This window comes from Gymnoscopelus braueri, assembly GCF_963280865.1.
Source record: "Gymnoscopelus braueri genome assembly, chromosome: 12".
In the NCBI taxonomy this organism is placed as follows: domain Eukaryota; kingdom Metazoa; phylum Chordata; class Actinopteri; order Myctophiformes; family Myctophidae; genus Gymnoscopelus; species Gymnoscopelus braueri.
In genome coordinates, this window is record NC_137614.1 from 36960460 (window position 1) to 36986588 (window position 26129).

General features: G+C 42.2%; 2 protein-coding genes across 2 annotated transcripts in view; both read right to left on the reverse strand.

Moving 5' to 3' along the window:
• The window catches only part of LOC308097631 (LHFPL tetraspan subfamily member 4 protein-like), a gene marked incomplete at its 5' end in the record, with an annotated part of 37255 nt that extends 32179 nt beyond the window's left edge, over nucleotides 1-5076 (reverse strand). Inside the window, one exon of the mRNA XM_080445529.1 lies at nucleotides 4668-5076. Within this exon, the coding sequence (XP_080301655.1) occupies nucleotides 4668-5076 (409 nt within the window). The remainder of the gene's footprint in view (nucleotides 1-4667) is intronic.
• A 10220-nt stretch (nucleotides 5077-15296) lies between these two features.
• On the reverse strand, nucleotides 15297-21289 carry LOC308096539 (neuronal acetylcholine receptor subunit alpha-4-like; the record flags this gene model as incomplete). Its single annotated transcript, XM_080443957.1, has 4 exons — nucleotides 21245-21289; nucleotides 21046-21155; nucleotides 18410-19937; nucleotides 15297-15422 (listed from the first exon to the last, which is right to left on the reverse strand). Exons 1-4 carry the CDS (start codon nucleotides 21272-21274, stop codon nucleotides 15297-15299), a joined length of 1794 nt encoding a protein of 597 aa, XP_080300083.1. The 5' UTR covers nucleotides 21275-21289.
• Between the last annotated feature and the right edge of the window lie 4840 nt (nucleotides 21290-26129).

A 26129-nucleotide genomic window follows, 5' to 3' on the forward strand; every position in this document is an offset into this window, starting at 1 on the left:
TTTTAATGTCAATTTGTCTTTAAACATAACATGAATCCACCATATTTTAGCGAACAGATACATGGAGGCAGAAGTTGTTATCCTTCATCCAGAAATGCACACCTTCAGTGACACAAGCTCTCTCTCTCTCTCTGCGCACCTGACTGGCCGAGATGGTGGCAGAAGTCTCACACAACAAGTACAGCTGCCAATCAAAGTGACTACTGGCCAATCACAGCTTAAATTTTATACACAATATATGTGGTAGCCCCCCTACCCTACGAGGTAGGGGGTCCCTGCTCCATCTCTCCATCCGTTTGGGGGTCCCTGGCCTGAAAAGGTTGAAGACCCATGGTTTAAAGTCATCTTTCCAGACTCTGCTGGGTTGGACTGAATCCCGTTATGGCTTTCTTCCACTGGGGAACGGTCCAGGGCCACCTCCTGGTCGATGCTGCTGAGCCCTTTTATGTCAGCCGACATGGTCATCTGACAGGCCTTCTTTGGTCGGCCAATGGGTCGCGTCGTTCATCAAAAATACTTTTTACCTAGTTCTTTGCTTCCTTCCGTACAACGTATCCATACCATCTGAGAGTCTGCCTCTCCTAAAAGTCAACAGAGTCGCTTTCTAGACTCAGAGGTCTCCATCATAATAAACGTATGCAATAGACCAGGGGTCTTCAACGTTTTTCAGGCCAAGGACCCCCTAGCTGAGAGAGAGATGAAGCAGGGATTCCCTCTATATTGTATACAATTGTGTTTCAGTTTGTTTTTACTTGGTCTTCTCTTTTTTCCCTCTACACCTATAACTTTTTGCCAAAAATAGCAGATCCACAAGCTCACAACGCCTCGCACTGCGAGGCGTTGTGAGCTTGTCGATCGGCTATTTTTGGCTAAAGTTCTCCTCAGAAAAGGGATGCTAGGGTTCAAGTAGTTAATGTAAAAAAAAGAAAATCACACAAAGATTTGGCGGCCCCCCCTGTAGTAGCTCTGAGGACCCCCTAGGGGTCCCGGACCCCCTGTTGAAGACCCCTGCAATAGACAATTGAATCCTCATGAATTTATGAGGTTATCTGAGGGGGTTATCATTTGTGCCTTCCAAACAAAACCGGTTTGAGTAACATTTGTACAATACCACATGAAACGTTTTCCACTTTTCTTCACTATGTCTATGAAGGTCAGGCCGGTTTCTTCTCTAATTGCTAACATTGTCGACGCGGTGAAAACGGCTGCGTTGTGGATTACTTTATTTGTCTTACTTGATTAATGGCTTTCTGTGTGAGAGATTCAATTCCTGTTAAGTCATGAAGAATTGCATGGAGACATCAGCACAACATAATGTCTACTGCCAGTCTCTGTTTTGTGTTTTTCTGCTGATTGCAGAGCACCAAACGCCCTCCAACCCACTCTGCACAACACAGAACACAAAAAAACAACAATATGGAAGGAGAAAAAAGTGCTGATCATTCTCTCTCTCTCATTCAGTATGCTGACTTGTTTCATTAAAGAGATCTTACACCCACGCTTATTCTGCCTGGCCTATTTATCACACACCGATCGGCTCCTAAAGAACAGAGATAGGATACAGCGGCTGGCATCTTTGAGAATGACTTCATGCACATTCTGTAACCTTCCAGTATGCACAGAGGCGACTTCTGGTCCACATGGGTCAGCGTAGTCCCTCCTATGGGATACATCTGTTCGCTGTGGACTTAAACTGTTGTTCTACACCGTATGTGTGAGGTGAATGGAGCTTCAGTACAAATTGTTTGATAATGCAGTGGTTGCTCAAACGTTTTCATTTTTTTTTTTTTTTTTTTTTTTATATTTGTTTGGCTTTAACTGCCTTTATTGATAGTATAGTAGAAATGGGGAGAGAGAAATGGAGAGTGACACGCAGCAAAGGCCGTCGGGTTCGGTGTTCAAACCCGCTACACGCTGTCAGGCATTTGATTGCAGCCTAGGTGCAAGGCCAGCGATCCAGGCCAAAACATTTTAATTTCAAGGACCTTCAGTTTCCTTTAGGCCAGAGCCCCCCATAACTCTGAGAGCGTACGCGGGTCCATTTGGTTCCATATGTACACTCTCAGAGAGAAGAGCGTACATTTGGTCCCTAACTATGAATCATTAGCTGGGGAACCCCTGGAACCCTCTCAAGGACCCCTGGGGGTCCCCGTACCCCACTTTGAGAGCCACTGCTATAATGGTTTGGGATTTCTGCATTGGCATGGGGAAATTAAAGACTTAAATGTACATCAAATTGCGAAAATAGCTGATCTACAAGCTCACTATGTGTTGCAATGTGACACATTGTGAGCTTGTAGATCTGTAATTCCTATTTTTGCCAAATGTCCGTGTATTATGACATGCCGAGAATACGGTTTAAGAATTGGGTTTAAGAGGAGAGTGAAGCTTTTCTCACATGCATCTCTAAATATCCCTGTGATCCCTGTGATTTCCCTATGATTGATTTCAGTTTTGAACTGTACCTACCTAATCTGTATACTGTGAAGTTGTCTACACAAAGTTAGGTGGCAGCTACTGGAAAACATTTTCCACAACAAAGATGTTATGCACATGTACATACGCTAGTTCAAGTCTATGATTACATCAGCAAGTAATAAAACCATAGCTCGCAAATGGGGAGACTATAAGTTATGGATACATAATGATTGAGAGAGTTTCGACATGTAAAAGGCCCTATTTATTCATTTGTATTAAACATTTAAGAACCAAACACTATCCATCCTAACCACTTAGACCCTCTATACTTAGTAAAACAGACCTGAGTTGCACAAGCTCTACAAGCTCACAAAGCGCCACAACAAGATGCGTTGTGAGCATGTAGATCTGCTATTTTTGATATCGTTCCTCGGCAGAATAGGGATGCTGGGGTTCAAGTGGTTAGAAACACCTTGGTTAATGTGTGTGTTAGCAAAGTAAGTGCCTCATTCACGTCACAGTAACATCTTTGAGTGTATGCACTCTTGTCAGAAGGAATTGTTGATCTCAACCGCATCCGCACACTCAGATCTGTGCAAGAGTGCGGGGACCTTCTTCAAGGCATTAATATCACAATAATGCAGTTATTGACATGGTAATAATAACCTTCAATAACCCATGTGAAATATATTTCACTATATATCTATCCTCTAGTTCTCTCGTGCTTAATTGATGCTGGCTTTTCTCCAGCATCACCTCTTCTCTAACTGTATATCGCTGCTGTCGGGCAGAAACCTCGTTATCTCCGTCTTTCAACTTTTTATGTTTTTTTTCCCGTAAATGAATGCCCTTCTTCGTCATACCACAGTGTCACACAAAAGTAGCAACAACAACCGATCTACAAGCTTTGTTTGTAGATCGGATATTTCCGTTATTTCCCAAAAATGTGAATGTGGTGTGCATCAGTTTTATAAATATTGAACCAATGAAAAGTATTAACAAGAACGTGTGACTAAATAATGACTACATTGGATCCATAAAACACAGGAGGGGTCTTTTTCTTCATTTTTTGAACAGTTTTGGACATACAAGGTTTCGACGTGACAGTGACGAATCTGACGATATGAAAAGAACCTGATCCGTGTCATCGCTGCAAACGTTAATCTATTCAAACATCTATCACACAAAGCTCACCTGCCTGGATACAGTAATCCAATCAACCCGGATTTCTCCCTCAAAATAGCAAGATGGCATTGACAACCCCCACTACACCGTGGCCTATATGATGGGCTGAAATGAGTGAATGAATGAATAAAATTTGCATTTGATCAGCATAAACACAAGCGACCCCCGCCACTCTCTTTAGAAAACCGAACTGCCTGTCCCTAGAATGCTGTGTCGTGACAGGTCCATGTATCTCATTTTGCTCAACAAAACCTATTAGTAGCTATTGCTTCACTGTCGGTAGTGAATCGAGAGTTTTGGTTGAACAACGAAATGGAAACATACAACGTACAACAGAAAGTTGTACGTTTCCTGATGATCAATCATAACAATAGGCTGTTGAATATCGATTTTGGTGGATTAATTGGATTAATTGATGGACGAAATGTGCTTCAAGAAGACCAATTAAAGAGCATTGTTGCCAGGGCCTTAAAGCAGCAATCTGAGCCCCATTCTGTCACAGCATTTGCTACTGTCGTAATTAACCATGACAAGACATGCGACATACACCACGAATCGATTTTGGGGAGGTTTACAGGCACTCTAAATTGCTTGTAAAATAACTTTCAAAGATGCTGTTGTGCAGATCTATAGATACGAGTTGTAGGACTAATACTACCTATAGCCCAGTGGTTCTCAAAGAGGGGTCTGGGTAACCCAGGGGTCCTCGATCTAAATTAGATCAATGAGAGTTGTAGAATTGTAAGAATGAAGTTCAGATCATGGAACAGATCAATATGTCCACTGTTATCTTCCCACCTACCGTATACAGCTCTTATGGGGGTCCTTAGCAAACAATCTTTTCAAATGGGGGTCTGCGGCCTAAAATGTATCAATTTGGGGGTCCTGAAAATGTTTGAGAACCACTGGATGTTACATTAATTCCCACCAGAGGCATCATTTCATAAAAACCTTGCTATTTTTTTTAAACAAAAAAGTTTGAAAGATAGTTTGCACAAAAGAAACTACATTTCCCTGAGGACCACCCGAAATGACCCCCCCCCCCCCCCCCCCCCCCCACCTACCGCACAGCAGCTGCATCCAGGCGCAGGTCTTGTAGACGGTGGAGGTGTTGCAGAAGAAGAAGAGAAGCATGCAGGCGATGCAGCTCAGGGTCAGCACCATGGACAGCAGTATGAACACCGAGGCCACCTTGAAGGCCCCGGAGGAGATGGAGGCAAAGTCGGCGAAGCTGCCCGAGCACGTCAGCTCCTCGGTGCGCGAGCCGATGGCACCCACGCAATAGTGGAAGAGGCCAAAGTAGCCCACCTGCGGCGTGTCCACGCTGTCGCCGATCCAGAAGGGCTGGATGAACACCACCACGTTGACGATGGCAAAGCAGATGGTGAAGATGGCCCACAGCACGCCGATGGCCCGCGAGTTACGCATGTAGTTGTCATGGTAGATCTTGGAGGCTTCTTGTGAAGGCAACATGTTTTTTCCCCCACTTTTTTTCTTTTTTCTTTTAATATCCTCTCTCGCTCTTCTTTCTCTCAGAGACTCACAGAAAGGGATTTCCTGAATTCTTCAGCAGCTATAGACCCTGCACTCAGCTCTACCTTTCCCCCTCAAGTCTTTGCAATTTCCCCCCCCCTTTGCTTAATTGAAACCGCTTCTGTTTTCAAACACAAATGTTGCTGTTTATGGCTATTGAATGGGCCTGGTCTTCCCTTCCACACCATAACACACCATCTGACCAGCAAATCAATATTATATAGGGCTATGATTCCGGGGGCAAATAAAAAATGGTAAACCGACAAAATAATAATAATAGTAATGCTACATATGCGTCACAATAAAAAGCATATCCTGATCTTTCACTGATTAATAATGTATCAGGGAACAGTGATTCAATGGGGCTGTCTAATTAAGGTTCCAACAATTCCTTAGGGCTACACAGATAAAAATAATAATTAAAAAAATAAAGCCATCAAAATGTTTAGTTTTTTTCCTTCTATATTTCACAGTCGGTGGGTTAAAGCTGTTTTTCATCGTCATCCATGATCAGTCCAGTGCTGTACCTTCACATCACGTCCGTTTGGAACGACCATCCATCCAGTCCTCCGCGGGGGGCTCGATCCGCTGCTGCTCCAGCTACTGGAGGCGTCGACGCCGCATTTGGAGACGGAGGGGGGAAAAATCACCACGACCGGAGAACAGGATCCCGTTAAATCTGTACAGTCCTCTGTTCTGATCCTGACAGATCCCACATTCTCCCCTGCCTCGACTCCATTATCAACATGTATACACGCCTCCCTCCCTCTCTCTCTCTCTCTCTCTCTCTCTCTCTCTCTCTCTCTCTCTCTCTCCTCTCTCTCTCTCTCTCTCTCTCTCTCTCTCTCCCTCTCCCTCCCTCTCTCTCTCCCTCCCTCTTCCTTCCTTCTCTCTCTCTCTCTCTCTCTCTCTCTCTCTCTCTCTCTCTCTCTCTCTCTCTCTCTCTCTCTCTCTCTCTCTCTCTCTCTCTCTCTCTCACTCACACACACACACACACACACACACACACACACACACACACACACCCCTCTCTCTCTCTGTGTCGTCCTCCTGTGCAGAAGATGCTGATGTGATGTTGTTGTAGGCAACCGATGACAGAGATGGAGCGCGCGTCAACGTGCGCGGGCACAGCAGCATGTATGGAACATTTTCATATACAGTAGGAACGTGTGTGTGTGTGTGTGTGTGTGTGTGTGTGTGTGTGTGTGTGTGTGTGTGTGTGTGTGTGTGTGTGTGTGTGTGTGTGTGTGTGTGTGTGTGCGCACGCGCGCGTGTGTGTGTGTGTGTGTGTGTGTGTGTGTGTGTGTGTCTAAAATAAAATAAATACACAGTTCATTTGGTGTACAGAACCAAATGGACCCCCAAAAGGGGCTAACCACGTGGTTGCTCAATGATACTATACGAGAGCCATATGTGACTAATATAAAGTCTTGCGTTTTTATTAGATGAAGGTATTCACATAAATTGACAGATGTACAGCACTGGTGTCACTGTCTTTTTGCGTCAAAGGGATATTTCACTTTCAAAAAAACTTTGGGTCATTTTATCGTCTACTCAGGCTTTTGTGAACACCCCAAAGACCAAAAGTTTTTTTGAAAGTGAAATATCCCTTTAACCTTTTAGCCTTAATGTCTGACTGTACCTGCTGTTTACATTTCTGACTAATAAAGTATTCAATCAATCAATTAACGATGGTGGGCGTGGTCACTGGAGCTGGGGCCTAATAATTAGTCACCTAATAATTAGTCATGGCATTCACCTGTTCTCATGAGTGGGGCATTTGGTGAGCGTGGGAGATGCCATTTTCTGTTGACCGTTGCTGTTAACCGATAAACACGTTAGTTTATAATAGTTGCTGAGGAACTGTTGTAATTTTACTGTTTTTGTGGAATAATACATGGTCAAACGCAAGGACATTGGAGTGGACCTGAATTATTTTCGTGCGCAATAGACACTTGTGTGGTTGACAACGTCAACAGCTCTTCAGTAGCCTAAACAGAAATGTTCAGGTCAGCATACCAATTATGTCTGAGTCTAGTGTCGGGGATACCCAACGGGTACTCTGACCCGTGTCAGAGTACCCGTTGTACCCGTCTGTCTGTGTCTCTTTTGTGCCAATGGAGATGTCTGTTTCTGTCTGTCTACCTGTGTCCCTTTTATGCCCATATATGGAGATTCCTGATCATCAGTATATGCCCATATATGGGCATGGCCGCTTTTGTGCCCATATATGGAGCTGACTCGTGGTTTGTTTATGGTTATGTTGCCATAGTGACGTGGCGGGGTTTGTTGATGTTGTCATAGTGACGTGGCCGTGGTTTATTTATGGCTGAGTCAGAATGACGTCAGAGGTCCGCCCTAATCCCCCCCCCTTCCCATTAGCCAATTTTAATATAGTATAGGATCAGGAGATAGGATACAGTCATGATAAACCAGTGAAAATTGGAAGTGATGACACAAAGAACTGGAAAACTGAAACATTGAAGCTAACCAATGAATGGGTTCTCTCCTAAGTCCTGACTGACTGAAATGTGCAACCCACCTGAAAATACGTTTGAAAATCTGTTTATTAGAGCTGGAGAGATGGGGAGACCCCTGTTACGTAACAGTAATGATTACTATCAGAATATATAGAGCTTTAACTTATATTCTGACTTATATTCTGACCAGAATGTGTTACTGTCAAGATGTTATCCTTCCAGGCCAATTTTTCACCAGCTAGGCATGTTGCACATCACTCTATCCCCATACTTTCATACCTTCAGGGATACTTAAGAAAGAAAAAAAAAACATGTGTTCTTTCCACTCTGAAGAGTCACTCTGTCTCTCAATGGCTGTGCAAACCATTCAAGCATCACATGTGCCGGTTGAGTACACTAATCTCCTAGCACCTCTTTGTGTTATAGATGTGTGTGGAGAGAGAGAGAGAGAGAGAGAGAGAGAGAGAGAGAGAGAGAGAGAGAGAGAGAGAGAGAGAGAGAGAGAGAGAGAGAGAGAGAGAGAAACATGTAATATCTAAATATGCAAAAGGATAACTTATATAACTTCAAAATGATTCATTTTCCAAGGGCTCCTTGGAAAATGCTCAACGACCCCTGGGTGTGTGTGTGTGTGTGTGTGTGTGTGTGTGTGTGTGTGTGTGTGTGTGTGTGTGTGTGTGTGTGTGTGCGCGCGGGCCGCGCGCGGGTGAGAGAGAGCTTGTATATAGCAGAGTTGCTCAGAGCCTCTGCCTGATGACCAAAAGCCTAATATCTCCCTCACCCAAGGGGGGAATTAGTTGGCTTTCCACACAAGAGACCCTGGGTTGAATCCCGGGCGTTATGTGCGAGCGTGTGCTCGCATGTGTGTGTCTTTGTGCACGCAAATGTGTGTGAGTGTGCATGTGTGTATACGTGTGTGTGTGTGTGTGTGTGTGTGTGTGTGTGTGTGTGTGTGTGTGTGTGTGTGTGTGTGTGTGTGTGTGTGTGTGTGTGTGTGTGTGTATGTGTGTGTGTGTGTTGTTGGGTGGGGTATTCATTGTACCACACTTTAAATACTGCTGAGCGATTAGGCTATCTTGTGGCATACTATAGGCCACATTTAATTCATGCTTATTTCTTTATTCACGAGAGCCCTGCAAAGATGCTACTCTGACCATTGAGGTACTATCTGAGCACAGTCCATTAAAAGCGCTATTACTCACTCTTGGGAGGAGCGCTTCTGCCCTCAAGCCTCAAGTATTGTAGTACATGTAGAACTAGGCCATGATGGTGGTCCAAGACACTGTGTGTGTCGACTCGTGTGTGTGTGTGTGCGTGTGTGTGTGCATGTGCGTGTGCGTATGCGCACGAGTGTGTGTGTGTGTGTGTGTGTGTGTGTGTGTGTGTGTGTGTGTGTGTGTGTGTGTCAGAGGTGGACTGTCAAACTGCATTCCATTGATGATGGCGGTGGAGAACGCTGTCTAACAACTCGCATATAGGTGTTCAATTTGTTTGGTTGAGTTCTGGTGACTGTGAAGGCCATAGCATAATATGAGTCACCCTATTTTCATACTCATCAAACCATTCAATGACCCCTCATGCCCTGTGGAAGGGGACACTGTCATCCTGGAAGAGACCACTCCCATCAGGATAGAAGTGTTTTGTCATAGGATAAATGTGACAGCACCTTACGTCTGTTTCTATTGGTATTTTATTGCTTTTATTGTTGCTGCAATGTCGAGGAGCCGAAAGGCAATTATTTTACTTGCTTATACTGTACTTGTATAACTGGATGTAACAATAAAGACTCTTGAACAATCAGAATAACTTTGTGTTGATTTGCAAAATGTCCCACTGGACCCCCTCACTGTCGGGGTCAAGCATTCAGGTTTGTACTGTTCTCTTAGTGTACACCACACATGCACTCAACCACTTGTTGAGCATAATGGTGAAGGGTGAGTCTCTTTTTTCACTTCTCTTTAGACCAACACCTATAGCCTTTACACCAACACCAATAGCCTTTACACCACTGAACTCTCAAATGTGCATTGCATTTGTAATGAGGGGTTTATGCACTGCAACCATAGCCTACTATAACATCCCTCTCTATGTAGTTGTCTGATCTATGGTGCTTCCTATGGTGCTTCCCTGTCTTCTATGGTGCTTCCCTGTCATCTGTGGTGCTTCCTATGGTGCTTCCCAGTCTTCTATGGTGCTTCCTATGGTGCTTACCTGTCATCTATGGTGCTTCCTATGGTGACTCCCTGTCATCCATGGTACTTCCCATGGTGCTTCCCTGTCATCTATATGGTGCTTCCCATAGACATATAAAGGTAGACGCCTCCTCTGGCTCTGAAGCGTCTGTATGGCGGGCACGCTTCCGCTTCCCAAGCTTCCTTGGGGGGCAGCTGGAAATCTCCGCGTGCGTCACAGAAGGGGGCGTTCAGTAGGCCAATGAGAGGCAGGTGGGGGCGGGACAACTAGATTCTGACAAGTCCTGGAAAAGACGCGCTGTGATTGGCCAGTGCCCGTTCCCCCCATTTCCGGGGGGGGACGGGCACTGGCCAATCACAGCGCGTATGGCGGCCAAAATATGAAACAGGTCGCTCCAACAAACTGCAGAGGCCAATGAGGTATCTAGGTTTCTATATCTATGGTGCTTCCTCCCTGTTCTTCCTCATCCCTTCATCTATGGTGCTTCCTCCTTGTGATTCCTCATCTATGGTGCTTCCTCATCTATGGTGCTTCCCCGTTATACCCTGTCTGTCTGTGTATCTCCAGACTTTTGTGCCCATATGGTGCCCATATATGGAGATCTATGTATTGTTGTCAGTACCCATATATGGGCATCGGTGGTTCTGGAAATACCTTGTGCAGTGGTAAATGTCTGTGGAGAATGTCTGAAGAGAGTAAACTGAACCGTGTGGACTGAAGTAATCAAATGGCAGGTGTGGGGAATTCGACAGGTGTGGGAAATTTGACAAATCAAGTTTAGGCTGGGGTTGCCATGGCAAACAATTGGCTCATTTGAGCCACGACCAGAGCCTTTTCTTGCGGTTCTGGACACAATATCCTATCTATCCGACACCGTGTGTGTGTGTGTGTGTGTGTGTGTGTGTGTGTGTGTGTGTGTGTGTGTGTGTGTGTGTGTGTGTGTGTGTGTGTGTGTGTGTGTGTGCTGTGTAATATATCAACATATCGTGCGAATGGAAGACCTTCACAACGTGGATTTAACACAAACGCACACATTCAATTCAATTCAAAGGGCTTTATTGGCATGAGAAAACATACGTTTACATTGCCAAAGCATAATACAACAATACAGCAATACAATCAAAACAAAAAATATGTACATTTGAAAGTCAGAATCTTCAATAGATCAATTTCTATGTACCAAGATCACTGGGTGCAGGTATAGTGCCGGAATATACCCAATGATTAGTCTTTAGGGTGGTTGTGTTCCGTTTGATATCCTTTTCCTATCACAGCAACTCACGAATCTTGCTGCTGTGTAAAGTACACATCCTGCTTGTCTCATGCTGCCATCTTGTGGGAAAGGGGAGAATTGCAAACACAATTGCTATCTAAAAAGCCCAATTTGAAGAGGAAGATACCCTTACATTATTTTGTAATGTGAACCATCTATCTTATTTTTCCATTGTGCAATCTGACACACATGATGTCCGATTTTAGACCAATCATAATCACTGAATGTACTCTAACTAAATAAATGTACAAGATTAATTAAATCAGTTATGATCTATTATCACTAAATTACATCTTCTTGGGAAACAGAGTCAATTCAAATTCACTTTGAAGGTCAGTCTTTCCCAAAGAGTAATTAAATAATGTGACATTTACAGTAGGCCTGCTGTAGATGCAACTGTTGCCATGATGGCTTACATTTCAGCTGTGTCCACACAGCTGGTAAGCCTCTCTGTTGGTCAGTCTGTCCAAAATTCTCAACCCAAACACAGGGTCGCAGCTTATCACAAATTCTTAATATTATTAAAAAAATTATTTATATATATTTTTTTTGTTGCAGGGGTGGCAGTGGCTCAAGAGGAGTGGTCGCTTTGGAATTGCATGGTTCCCAGCAGTGGTGGAAAGTAACTACATTTACTTAAAGGGATACTTCACTTTCGGGTCGGGGAAACATTTAAAAAATATATTAAAAATAAATGAAAAAAGTTATGGAAAATTCATGGCCCCCTCACGCATTAGAGTGTCCTACTAATGTGTGAGGGGGCCTTAATTTTGCCATAACTTCTTTCATTTTTTTTATATATATATTTTTAATGTTTATTTTATGTGAAAGTGAAGTATCCCTTTAAGTACCGTAGTACAATGTTGAGGTATTTTGACTTTACTGGAGTATTTCCAATTTTCAGTACTTTTACTTCTACTCCACTACATCTCAGAGGTAAATATTATACTTTTACTCCACTACAATTATTTGTCAACTTTAGTTACTTACTTTATAGATTTTGATTATTATTACAAAACATACTTTTTTTTCACCCAGTGCCAATTGCCTACACAGTATGTAATCCTGGGCACTACTCACCCTCTGCCAGCCTAGGGAGAGCCCAGGCGGGAATCAAACCCAGGACCTTCTAGCTGTGAGAGGCGACAGCGCTACCGACTGCCCCCGTACAAAACTTAAAGTAGCCACTTCAGCTCTGTACACATTTTGGAATTTTAAAAATAGCTGATGTGAGCTGCTATTTTCAAAAGATTTGTATACATTTTATTCATTTGAAACCTGTGAAATGGGACATTCTGCATAATGAGTACTTTTACTATTGGTACTTTAAGTATATTTTGATGCTTTCACTCAAGTACATTTTCTATTCTGGACTTTTACTTGTAACTGGGTATTTCTACGTTGCTGACTGTATTGATACTTTTACTAAAGTAAAACATGTGAGTAGTACTTTTTCCACCACTGGTTCCCAGTTATATCCTGTCTCCTCCTGGCATTGCGTCCTTGAGTGTCCCTGAACCCCTGCCTGCTCTCCAGATGCTGCTTGGTTGTTGCTTAGTGCTTCTAATAATAGGATGGATTAACTCATTCACTGCCTCTGACGTAATTATTCCCGTTTACCAATGCTGCCACTGACGTAAAAAACGTAATTTTTTTTAATTTATTTTTATTTGACCCAAAGACCAAGGAGATTTTTCGAAGATGTAGACTCCCATCCACTTCCTTGTTAACTTAAAACTTCAAAATTCTGTATCTCGGCTACTTTTTTTTCAATGAAAAATCTCTGGCAGTGGGCAAACGCGGCCAGCAATAATTGTGGCAGTGAATGTACATATGGAATACGTTCCAGTTAAGCATTATAATCAACATACTTGGCCAATTAATCTGCCTTTCCTCTTTTTCAACGGATGGCGCAGTTTAATGCAGTACGCTTAATACCACTGTACTTTCATATATCAATGGCAATTTACATTAGTATGAGCATTTATTAATTATGAAAATCTAATTATTCTTCCTGAATGGCCTGTCTGTCTTATCTTATGATGGAAATATAATTATATATACAAATATAATTTCATTTGTCCAGTCCAATTTACAATGCACCACTATTGTGTTTCAGCAGACAAATGAAAGGACTAATGCAATTGAATGATCGACAAAGGCCAATTTAGTTATTTGACCTTATTTACGATTGCTATCAAACTTAATTTTGGCATCATTTACTTGCCAATTGCGTGCTTAAATTAATTAACTAATAATTATAAGGGGGCATTTTAACTGGTTAGAAATGTTTCAATGTTGTGCTTATCATCTTCTCCTTTCTGTAGAGTGATCAATGGTTGGTCCTTTGCCAAGCAGTGGACGAATGGAAATACAATAGTTGTTTGATGTTTGAGGTCAAGAATGAGGTCATCTTTACATGCTTTCACTAAATAATGTGCCATAATTATGCAGAGTATCAGTACAAAAACACAGTTGGAATTATGTGCTACAGTGCATGTGCCCCCTTCTGATTAAAACCTCTAAAACTAAACAAGTGCAAGTATGAATTAATTAACATTCACAGACAACTTCAGAACAAAGATTTTATTTTGAACAATATTTCATGAGATAACTGTTGTTCTTACTGTACTATAAGGCATTCAGCATTGCTCATAAGGCATGGTAAGGCCTTTTTGCTGTGCTAGACAAAAAGGAGAGGAAATACAGTAAGGTTGTATAGAATGGACTTGAATTGGGTGTATTGTGCACTGAAGAATGGCATTGGTGTACAGTGTGATTGATACTGTAACTTGTAAGTATGTACACAGTCAGTTTGACACATGTCAAACATTGGTCATGTTTCTCTTGTCTAGACTGGAGAAAATACAACCTATTTTTTACATTCATTTGTGTGGAGTTACAGTAATAGTCAGAGGCAAATTATTCCTTCAAACCACAGGTAGCCTACTGTGAACCACACGTTCTTTGAATGGCAAATTACACCTTAAAATCCCATTTGAGGTGTGCTGAAGGGACCTGCTATCAGCTGAATGGTAAAAAGCGTTGAATTATTGAACAGAAAATGTTGTAGACTACAGTCTGAATATGAATATGTATAATATACAAAACAGAGCGTATATACACCCAAGACAAAAACAAAATCAGATTTTTACATTTATTTATATAATTTCGTAATCCAGTAATAGCCATTTACAAAACTTTGAGCGTGACTGCAAGCAGATTATAAATTATTATTCTATATCTAAGCATTTATAGACCCTGTGAATTCAGCTTAACTATTTCATGACATCCTAAAACTATAAGGACTGCAATGCCAACTGATGTTTGTTGATTGATTCAACACGAGATGTAAGTCATCTTATCAAACTAGATTTAGATAGATTTCTAGAAATGTACATGTAAGACTGTGTAAATCAGAAAGAAAATCTAAGAGTGTTAATTACATCAAATTAGATTTAAAAAAAAATAAAACATGCTTTTATTTATGAACCTTTGCTCAAGTACTTTAGTAAAGTCATGGCAAATACAGAATTTGATATTGAATAGAGAACATTGTGAACAATTAGTAATATATATAATAATATCACAAGTTATGGTATTCATAACATTTGTTTTAGGGATTTTGCAACCTGTAATTGATCTCACAGCCGTTATGAAACCTCAATGTCAAAATTGAGCTGTGAGGAAACATGTTTTCACTGCTGGCCTTTTGCCCTCATAAAACATTTATATGCCCACTGGAATCAATAAAATATATCCCTGTGTGAGGAACCTATTCATAACCAAGACCACAACTGAGATTTGAACTGCTCTTTTAATATTATGCTCTATATACAATATAAAAATAAATAATGAATGGTAAAAATTAGGATAATAACACAACTTGATTTTACTAAACAACACAGATGATCTTGAAGTAATTTTGATGTTGAAGTTGTAGATCCGTGGTTCTCAACCTTTTCTGGATGGAAAGTGTTCCAGGCATGTGCATTTTCAGATCATGTTTATTTTCATGATCAATCAATTGTGTTCCACCTTGGATCAATGGAACTAGCGTAGTATATTTTACATTCTTATTTATTGGAATTACTTTTTAATATAAATGTTATTATCATTGAAATATGAGTGTGTTGCCAATTATTTGGGGGTCCACTTGCAATACCCTTGCGGCCCACCAGTGGGCCCCGGCCCACAGGTTGAGAACCACTGTTCTAGATCATTCCAGCTAGCCAAGGAGGAATGAACAGTCCTGCAGATCCCAGTATACATACCAGTACAAACATCCAGAGGAATATCCTGTCAATGACCATGGCCACATATTTCCAGTCCTCCTTCACCTTCAGAGAAGAAGAAAAAAGAACATACAAAGCTCAAATTTCGTGTCAACTTCCTTTTTGACCAGCTGTCAATTTCCAAATGTATTTGTTTTACAGATACATAGATCTCCATATATGGGCATATGAGTTGGCAGAGCCGTGCGGGAGAAATGCGGGGCCCTGTGCGAACTCGCGTGCGCGCGCGCAGCGCGCGCGATTTTTGGGCGGTTTTGGGCGGATATTTCCGAGTTTTTGGTGGTTATTTGCGGTTATTTCTTTTTATAACTCTTAATAAATGTGATTCTGTTCATTAAAAAAAAATGAATTTGCGGGGCTCCCCCAAGCGCGGGGCCCTGTGCGGCCGCACCGTTCGCACTACCCTTGGCGCGGCCCTGTCAGTTGGATCGGTGGTGCGACGTAGGGGTGAGGGACGAAAATCCCCCTCCTTAATGTCTTGACTTCATAAGGAAACATTCAAGGTCAAACTTATTCAAGTTGTATTCCACCAAAGTTCTGTACTCTCTGGTTAGCAATAACCAATTTGGAGTATTTATTGTTTTGTTGTTGGTTTCGCAGATTCACTACCAGTTTACCATGACCATCAAATAAGTCCCCAATGCCTTTCATTCTGCGCCTTGGACAATTATAGTTTTTTTGTTCCCTCTGTTCAGAAATAATTATTGTTCAAAGTTAGCTGGGAATGGGTTTGCTGAAGGTACTGTGCAATTAAAAACTATGGTAACATTTTATTTAAAAGGGTGTGCATGATGTCACTGTCATAACCATGACTCAGGTACATGCACAGTTAGACACCAATATAATGCTGAATCATTATGCCCCCTGCCCTGAGCCAGCTAAGTGTTTTGGTTGGAGTCTACTTTCACTGAGCCAAATTGCCTAATTTGTGTTACGCTTGGACAAAAATGTTTGACCTGCAATATGAACACGTCAGACCAAAATGAGTAATGACCAAAAAATAAAATTTGTCCCAGTAGACAGACGATTAGGTCAGACCACATGGGACTAGTAGTATTTCTCGTTCAAGAACAATTTAACACACATCCCCCTATATTGGTGCTGAGCCAAACTGCAAGAACAGTGAAATCATTTAGAAAGAAGGGCACTTTTATAATGCTCCAAACTTTATTATGGTGATGTTTCGACCTTCACTCTGTTCTTCAACTTAAAAAGTAGTCAAAACGTCATCATAATAAAGTTTGGAGCATTAAAAAAGTGAGTAAGGGCCCTTCTTTCTAAACAAGTAGTATTTCTACCATGTCTAAATGAATGTACTCTAATCCCCAGTAAACTATAGAGTCATCTGTACCATGCCATGGCAGTACTATTCTTTTTGTTTATGGAAGAAAGTAATGAAATGTTCACAAACCAAAATGAAGGATGTACGGTACTGTATGTCTGAATGCAGTGTCCTTGTCATTATGTGTCAGTTGCTGAGATGTAAAAAGTAGTTGTAATCAAACTAATCTATTTGATCTATTTTAATAAAATAATACATTTTAACTAGACGGGTCGCAATTCTGGGAAATTGCAAAGTGTGGTTGCGCCGACGCCGGTCGTAGGTCGGCGCCGCCGGGACCCGAGTAATACGCTGGGAGGAATACCGTCGGAGGCTGCGGCAATTACATTGTCACGTCACTCCTGAGATCACTTGCTTTTCATTTTGAGAGGATTGATCCCCCAAAAATCATGTTTTTTCATAAAACGGTTACGTTTTGGGCATTTGTGGCGCCCTCTATGGGTCAAAGTGGAAATTATTTTGGGGATTCGTTGAGTAAACCACCCTCGACATGTGATTCAAATTTGGGATTGACCGGACGTTTCGTTCGTGATTTGTAGCATTTTTGGTAAAACGGGCCCCTCCCACTAACTTTGGAAGCCATTTACGGACGAACGGTAAGGACTATCAAAATGCCGTTTGGATATGTTTATCGCATGGGTCCAGAGATCATGTGTACCGATTTTTGTTAGATTTGGACAAAATATATGGGAGGAGGAGCTAAAAGTGTGTTTTGAAGAAAATTCAAAATGGCGGAAAATCTATCCTGACGCAAATGGGCGTGGCCTATATGGGGAGATGCGTCGTGACCCAAGGAATCCAGGGGAAAAGAATTTTTGATTTTACGACCTACGGTTCAAGAGTTATAAGCCAAAACGTAAAGGGGGCTGTTATAGCGCCACCATGTGGCCGATTAGTGTAATTATTATATCAATAATTTCGGACTAAATTAGGAACCTCCCCTCCAAATCTGGTAACTCTAGCTCTTACGGTTTCTGAGAAAAAAATACTTGAATTTGAGTTTTTGCACTTTTCCATTAAAGTGGATGGGGAAATGTAATGCACTAATAAATCAATATCAATAAAACTATGCAACCAATCTCTTAGCCTTATACAAGCACACGATTCCCGGTGAGGCCGGTCATTTTGACATATGGCACTAAATTGGGAAAAATAAACTGTGGGAGGAGAGACGATCTAAACTATTGTTTATCTCCATTAATAATAAAAAGAATAATAATAAAGTGTGAGGATTACTATAGTCTGGTTGCCCTGTTAGGGCAACCACACTAATAAATTAATCGATTTTCAAAAACAGCGTACATTGCAGCGGTGTGAGCTTGTAGACCAGCTAATTGCTCGGCACCATTGTACGAAAAAGTATAAAACAGCGGCTGCTCCTCATGACTGACACAGCCCTCGGTATAGGCGAGCAAGCCTGGCGGAGATCTGTGTTGTAAGTGCACTTTTCTAGTTATGAAGTATGAAAAGGTGTTCCCTAACCGCCTGCAAACTGCAGATGGACATACTTGGGGAAGCATGTGAGCGCTGAGCAGTGATAGTTACACCATTTGAAACAGATGTATTTATCTTCGTACGTGAATTGAGCATAAATTAGCCTTAAACCTCCTTAAGAATCGAGAGAATACTGAACCATCATCAAAGTTTGTTTCAATTGATATGACAGAAATGATAACGTCTGCAAACTTACTGAGAAGTCAGCATCCAATGTTCTGAGATGATCAGCGATGTACTGAACTCCTTCAATGGCCTGTCGCATGGCTGGGGAGATGGTGGTCATGGTGTTCAGATGGATACATTGGTCTTTAGTGGGCTCTGTACTGGCACTACCCGAAGGCTGTTTCTGTATCCTGGTTGCCATTCCGAGGCCCCCGCCCTCGCCTTGGACTGCAGCTCCTTCCTCCAGCAAATAGCAGTACTGGAAGCTGGAGGAGCGACATCGGTGTCCAGTCCTCTGGTTGTCGCCCATTTGCTCAGCGCTCAGAGAGCGCCCTCCTGAGGCCAGGGTTTGTGGCTCTTCCCTCGGCAGGGTGCAAAGGGAGGTATGCAGGTGCAGGGTAGGCTGCGAGGTGGACAGTGGGGAGGATGATGAGGCTGAAGAGTTGCGTCCCCGCTGCAGAGGCTCCTCTGGGAGAAGAGAATATTGACTGGAGGGAGAACTGCAGATGAGCTGGGCTTTCAGGGGATGTTCTTCCAAGTTGAGGCCTACAAGAGGCGAGGAAGGTGGAGAAGGGGAGCACACACGGACGTTGGGGCTCTCATATGGAGTGGTTGGAGCTGTGGCTCCTAGCTGGCTCATATGTTGCAAACTTGTCTCCAGTCTTGACCAAAATGGCTGCGAGTTGTCCATCGCAGGTATCGTGGTTGGAGCTGTGCCTCCTAGCTGTGTCATCTGTTGCAAACTTGTCTCCAACCTTGCCCATAATGGCTGCAAGTTGTCTAACACGGGGATCGTGGATGGACGTGGACGGTGCATCATTTCTATGAGTTTCCTGCAGTTCTGCTTGGCTGTGGCTGGCGGACGCTTCATGAAGAGGACTCTAGGCACCATGTCCAAAAATACTCTCCGCACCCACTGAGGCATGCCATGGGTCCGAGGTGACCGGTGATGTACGTTGAGCACAAAGACGGTAATTATGATGGAAAGTGTAACAAAGATCATGGTGAAGAGTAAGTACTCACCAATGAGTGGAATCACCAGTGACGTTGAGGGTATAATCTCTGTGATGAGGAGGAGGAACACAGTCAGAGAGAGTAACACTGAGATACACAGCGTGATCTTCTCCCCACACTGTGATGGCAAGTAGAACACCAGCACGGTCAAACAGGAGATGAGCAGGCAGGGGATTATAAGGTTGATGGTGTAAAATAAAGGAAGCCTCCGGATGATGAAGTAGTAGGTGATGTCCGGATAGATCTCTGTGCAGCACTCATACTTTTTTGAGTTGTACTTGCCCACAGCATTGATGATGACCCACTCACCGCTCTCCCAATAGTCCATCTGGTCCACTTGGTTGGACATGCTGACTAGATCGATCTTGGCCTGGTCGTACGTCCATGAGCCAAACTTCATTTTGCAATTCTGTTGGTCGAACGGGAAAAAGGTCACATCAATGCTGCATGAGGATTTGTAGATTGCGGGGGGCGTCCACTTTATCCGCCCATCATGGAACAGTTGTGCCTTGGTCAGGTGAGTTACAGCAAAGTCACCGTCAGCACTGCAGGGGAGGTACAGAATATAAAGGGTGGACACATTTGAAGAGATAGAGTGTAGATTTGGTGTAGAGGGAAAAAGGAGGAGGCCAAGTACAGTATAGAGTTTAAGTGGTTAAATAATGAAATCACTTTTTTTCTTTAATTTTTTACCTGCTTAGATCACTATCACTTTGGTCAGCTTAATTCATTATTACGATAAACCTTGCAGTTGTAACTTCCGGCGACGCTGAGAGCTTTCACAACGTAAACATGGCAATGTGCATGTGTGGGTTCATCACAATGATGAATTATGTTGACAAAAGCAAAAGTACATCTCTGGGACTTATTTTATTTTAACGTTTTTTGGACATCAGTAGAATTCAACGACTTCCTTCCGGATATGAGCTTTATTTGTTTTGCCAAGACTGGTCATGCTTGTTATTGGGATAAGTGAGACAAGATCATGGAAAATACTAGTGCTGTATGATCGGGCAAAGATGATGATAAGCTTCATTTCTTACGTACACATTGATTGCCATTTTACAGCCAGAGCTCGCTATGGCTATATGGGGGTCCTTGCAGGCCCGGATTAATGCACAGGCCCAGGGCTGCAGCCCAAGGGCCGAAGCTCTGGGGGGCCAGGGCACACAACCTCTGGCAGCGCCAATCAACTACATTTTCTTTCTCCATCCCGTGCCTGCCTCGTGCCTCGGTACCTGACTCACCCACTGGTCTGCTCATGTGTCTGCAGCTAAGCTGTATGCATTCATTATCACATCATACTGACACTCCACAGAGGATGATACACAAGTTAATGAGGCTTCAGCGCTCTGTGACATGGAGACCGCAGTTGTGCGTATTTTGGAGCTGTGTGCTACAGCTGTTTAAAAATGTAAGCATGCATGCTACTGTCCAAGTTGCTCTTTGTGGACTTCTCGTTCCAAAAAGCTAGAGAAGTGCTTCTGAATGACAAAATAACTGGCAAAACAACAGAATCTTTCTGATTTCCCTCCTGTGACCCCATCTGCTGTGACATTCTCTCTGTGAAACAAATTCCTCACTGATGAACTCTTGGGAATGTATTTCATGCAAATTATTACGCCTACTGTATATTACTGCAATGATACTAACTTGTTATAGAGTACTATGTCAGGCCTCCAGATGATCTCAGAAGGAATGCGGATGGAGGTGACATTCTCATATTCCTCGGGCTTCCAACGTAGTTTATAGTCATTCCATTCCTATAGAGAGCATAATTACTGTGTCATAGCTTAAGTTGTAGTCTACACACTGCCAATGGCTGAGACTATTTGATGCCATTAATACATACTTGTTTCACCCAGACGTTTGTAGTCATCATTTGGTTCTTCTCATCCTTTTTTCAATAAAAACAGCAAGGGAATCAATTAAAAAATCATCTTTAATGTTAAAACAACTTTAACCAAATACTTCATCATTATTCTCGCCTAGCCAGATGATCAGAAACTTCGCATAGGTAAATACACGTAAATACAATATAGAACAAGACAGGGTCTAATAACAGCAAGTCTCTCTTGTGCATCTCTGATGTCAAATTGATGACGTCAATCTCGCCCAACAGTACAGTAGAGGGACTGCGGGATGGTGGATCTGAGATTATGAATTCACAAAATGTGAAAAACATTCACAAGCACAAACACATACTGTACGCACGCACGCACGCACGCACGCACGCACGCACGCACGCACGCACGCACGCACGCACGCACGCACGCACGCACACACACACACACACACACACACACACACACACACACACACACACACACACACACACACACACACACACACACACACACACACACACACACACACACACACACACACAATCCAGGGATTTACTTGTTTGGACTACTGGCAGCATGCTCAAGAAATGTTGGCGCCGATCGTCCTGGGGTCAGTGGTCAGTGGTGTCAGTGGTTTGCGAGATTAGGTTCTCTTCTTGACAGCCGTAAAAACGCACCCTTGTCTTAAAATTTCAAGGACTGCATGATTCATCATCTGCATTCATGAATGATTTATAGCTAGAGGCAAATCAACATGCATAGCCTTGTTTAGGCTGGACTGCATGCATCTCATGCCCAGCTACAGTATACTGTCTCTAGTCTATTCACAAGCTGCCTTTGCCTGCCAAACTATACCCCTGGAGCATCATGCTGTCTGAGACGGTACAGTTTGAAAAACCCTTGGGAGCAACAGACTACATCTGTCTACAGTTGAGTCTCATTACTGGATACATGAAGTGCAGAAATTCAACAGATTTGATGTGATCACTCTGAGGACCATCTCTACACAAATTACAGCATGGTGTTAAGGCTAATCTATACTTTGACGATCGAAATTACATCTTTTCAACATACAGTATGAAAAGTATTGACAACATGGTCTATCGACAAAGTAAACATTTTTGTGTGAGTAAATTAAAACACTACATATTCCTTGTATGTTGTTGCCACTATGAAACATTTGAGGTGCAATAATTGGCTCTGAAAATGTATGAAGAAAACGAATGAAGTAATCATCGAAAAAATATTGCACTGTTGTTTCTGGTGAAATTAACAAACTACACTTTTACTAACCACATCAATAAGCTGGGCAATTGAGAGGCCAAAGTGGACCAGGACCACATCTGTGGTGTTTTCCACGGGCCGGGAAAGCTTGTTGTAGCGGACAAAAAGGTTCCTGAGCAGCCTTTCCTCAGCATGGGCGCGAGGTCCCTGGCGCTGGGGGCAGACTGAGGAGAACAAACAATAGATAGACGTGAATCCTCTGGAACAAAAATGTTTTAATGTGGATCCATGCATGCAGCTCAAGTTACCCATTGGCTTTTTCTTAACAATGTGATAGATAATTCTAAATAATTGTAGTCGTCTCTGCTGTTTCATCTCTTATGTAAAGTAAATAAATGCAACAAAAGTTGTCTCGCTGTCTTTGTGTACACTGGTAGTGCGATGACTCATATTTCTAATAGGTTTCTCTCATGCAACCGAAATATTGTAAAGAGGTCTCCACCAATTAACCTCAATTCTCCACCTTATCAGACTGTATAAACAAGACTAATGCCTAACTTATACTCTGTAGTACGACGGTGTTGCTTGCCGACAACAACTGTTGATAAAGTTTGACGGAGAATAATTGGAGTATAATTGGAGTTTAATTAGATCTGTCTCTCACTCACTCTCGCTCAGTTAAACACTCACCACTACCATAACCACTACCATAGTTTTGTTTATTTGTCTGTCATTAAATGGTTCGATGAATTGAGTACAAAGGACCCCGATGGAAACAAGCCATAGGCTTTCTTGGGTTTAAAATCCTCTTAGCAGACCTTGTATTGAACTGTACTTTCCTGTGCTTTTTTTTTGCAAACTGCTAATAAAGTATTCAATCCGTCAATCAATCAATCAGCCACACGAACCCTTACAGTATGTCCATATTCTGGGGGTGAACATTCTGTGAATATAGCCGATCTACAAGTTCGCATCGTGTTGCAACGTGACACGTTGTGAGTTTGTAGATTGGTTTGGATGACCAAAATTGGATGACCAAATGACGAGAGGTGTAAAGAGATGGAAACCATTAACTGTTTGTAGAGAATGTACTGGCACATGATTGGTGATGATTTATTCCATCATATATGGATTCATAATAATGCTACACAGTAAAATCCTAATTGTTTACAGGTCTATTTTTGTACTGGCAGAGTTAAATGAACATTGAAGACTTTGCTGTGTATGCTATTGTAAAATAAGTCCTACGTCACATTAAAAAACGGGAACACAGGTGTTGTTTCCCCTCGGTTCTGCTACACCAGTGGTTCCCAAAAAATTGAATGTCAAGGACCCCCAAATGAATATGCATTTGAAGATGTTTTGTGCCAGGGACCCCCATATCAAAATGTTTAAAACATATTCAATATTCTTTATCTTGTACAGTAGATCAGCTATTTTCAAATAGCCAAACAGATTTTGATGCTTTATTATCTAATTTTGCTGGGGTCCCCCTGGAACACCCTCAACGACCCCTGGGGGTCCCCGGACCCCACTTTAAGAACCCCTGTGCTACACACTCAGTCAGAGCTGATGGGCTGTCCTTTACTTGCCTGAAAACTGGCATCCTCCTCCATTTTTGTAAGTAAGGCTTCGGGATCAATATCCTATTAAATTGATACATTTATTTTCCCAGACACCCTGACTTCCTGTTTACAACTGAATCTGTATGAATCTGATGTCCGTACAGACATTGAACGACCTTGGCGCATCCCAAAGTTTTCACTTTGTTTCAGTTCACTAAAAACTCTGAATATGACTGATATCACATTTCTTGACACGCACGCAGATTCCAAAACAACCTTGTAAGTGACACCGTTCAGGGAGGACTTAGACCGATGCTCGACTGTGATATAATAGTTTGGTAAGGCGGAACAGTAAAGAGTACAGCTAGTATTAAACTAGGTGACTCATGTTGGTTATGGACTGGCAAAGGTAATAGTTACCAACCACTATCTGTTGTCCATTGCAATGGTACTACAACCCCAATGCCATGGTTAGCTACTCTAAGAGGAAATAATAAACCTTTAACCCTAGAACACTAACCATGGGTGAATTTCACCCGAACAATTGTAATTATGTGATTTTCATAATGTTGCTGATGTCTGAGGTGGGCGGGTCATTGCGTACCTTCAGGATGCTCACTGACGTCATAGAAGGTAGGTTTGTTTCCCTGCCCACATCCCTGTTTTTTTCTACAGGCAGGTCAACGTTAGTGATAGAGGGTAAAACAAAAATCCCATACTCCCACACTGGTCAGCTGATGCAATTAGACTGTGCTTTCACTGGACACAGCTCACATGTCTCAGGAATGGGTGGACCAAAGGAACAGTTCCCAGCTCCATTATTTGTTTTTAGGAATATTTCTTTAACAATACCCAAAATTTTCATAGATTTTTCTACTTTTTTAAAGGGTGCCCCCATGATATCTGTTTTTCGTTTTTCTTTTTGTGAAATTTAAATTTGAAATATTAAAGAGGAGTACCTCAATTTGCCATGTATTGTTGAACTTTTTTTTTGATGAGATTTTTTTTTTAATCGAATTTATTATATCATGTTGGGTATATATAAATATACCCAACATTAGTGATGATGTGACTATAACATGATTTCCACTCTGCTTACCCCCTGGGCTAATAAGAAGTGATGGAAATTCCACATCAAGTCTTGTTTACTCTACAAGGAAACAATTCACCTTTAAAACATAATTTCCCCTGGAGCTGACTCGTGGGCAATGAGAAGTGATGGAAATTCCACATCAAGTCTTGTTTAAATCCCTATTCGCTTCAAAATGACAACTTAATCAAATTCTGTTCGGTGCAATTCAATAGGTCTTGGCTGGTATAGCTTTTCTTTTCTTTTTTCTTTTCTTTTTTAACGTTTTTGTATAGTGAAATGATGCAGCCAGCAGCTATTGAACAGTCTTAATTCATTAGAACAAGTAACATGAAGAACAAATGTGTATTGATTAGTAAACGTGTATATTCAATGTTACAAACAAAACACTGTATGTAGGCTATGACATTCTGGTACCAGTGCCACTGGACCTAGTTCTGTCTTCATGATTAATGCTCTTTTCTTTGCAAATAATTTCTGAGCACAGTAATCATGGAGCAAAAAGGAAAGCAACATCGGTTACCTTGAGATGGATTGGTGAAGAACAGGATGCCCATCAGACCAAAACATTTGGCCAAATCCATAGTTCAGACTGGGTCAGGGTCCGGCCAGCTCATCAAACTTCAACCTACAAATCCTGGAAGTGGATCAGTAAGTGGAAATGCTGCCCAGTAATAAAAGTAAATGTGCTGCAGATTAGTTGTGCTGTGAAGGGTCAGGCTAGTCGATGTTGTTCCTTGACCTGGATTGTTTAGGTCTTAGTTAATTAGTATGAAGAACCTCACATCTCTAGCCTAGCTCCCCGAGTCCTTCCTCCCTACATGGAGTCTTTAAGCCAATGTATCTCTCTCTCTCTCTCTCTCTCTCTCTCTCTCTCTCTCTCTCTCTCTCTCTCTCTCTCTCTCTCTCTCTCTCTCTCTCTCTCCCCCCCCCCCCCACCCCAACCCACATTGTTCCCTCCCTCTCCTGTCTTCTCTCTGCCTCTTCATCCCCGTATATCTCTCTTTCTCT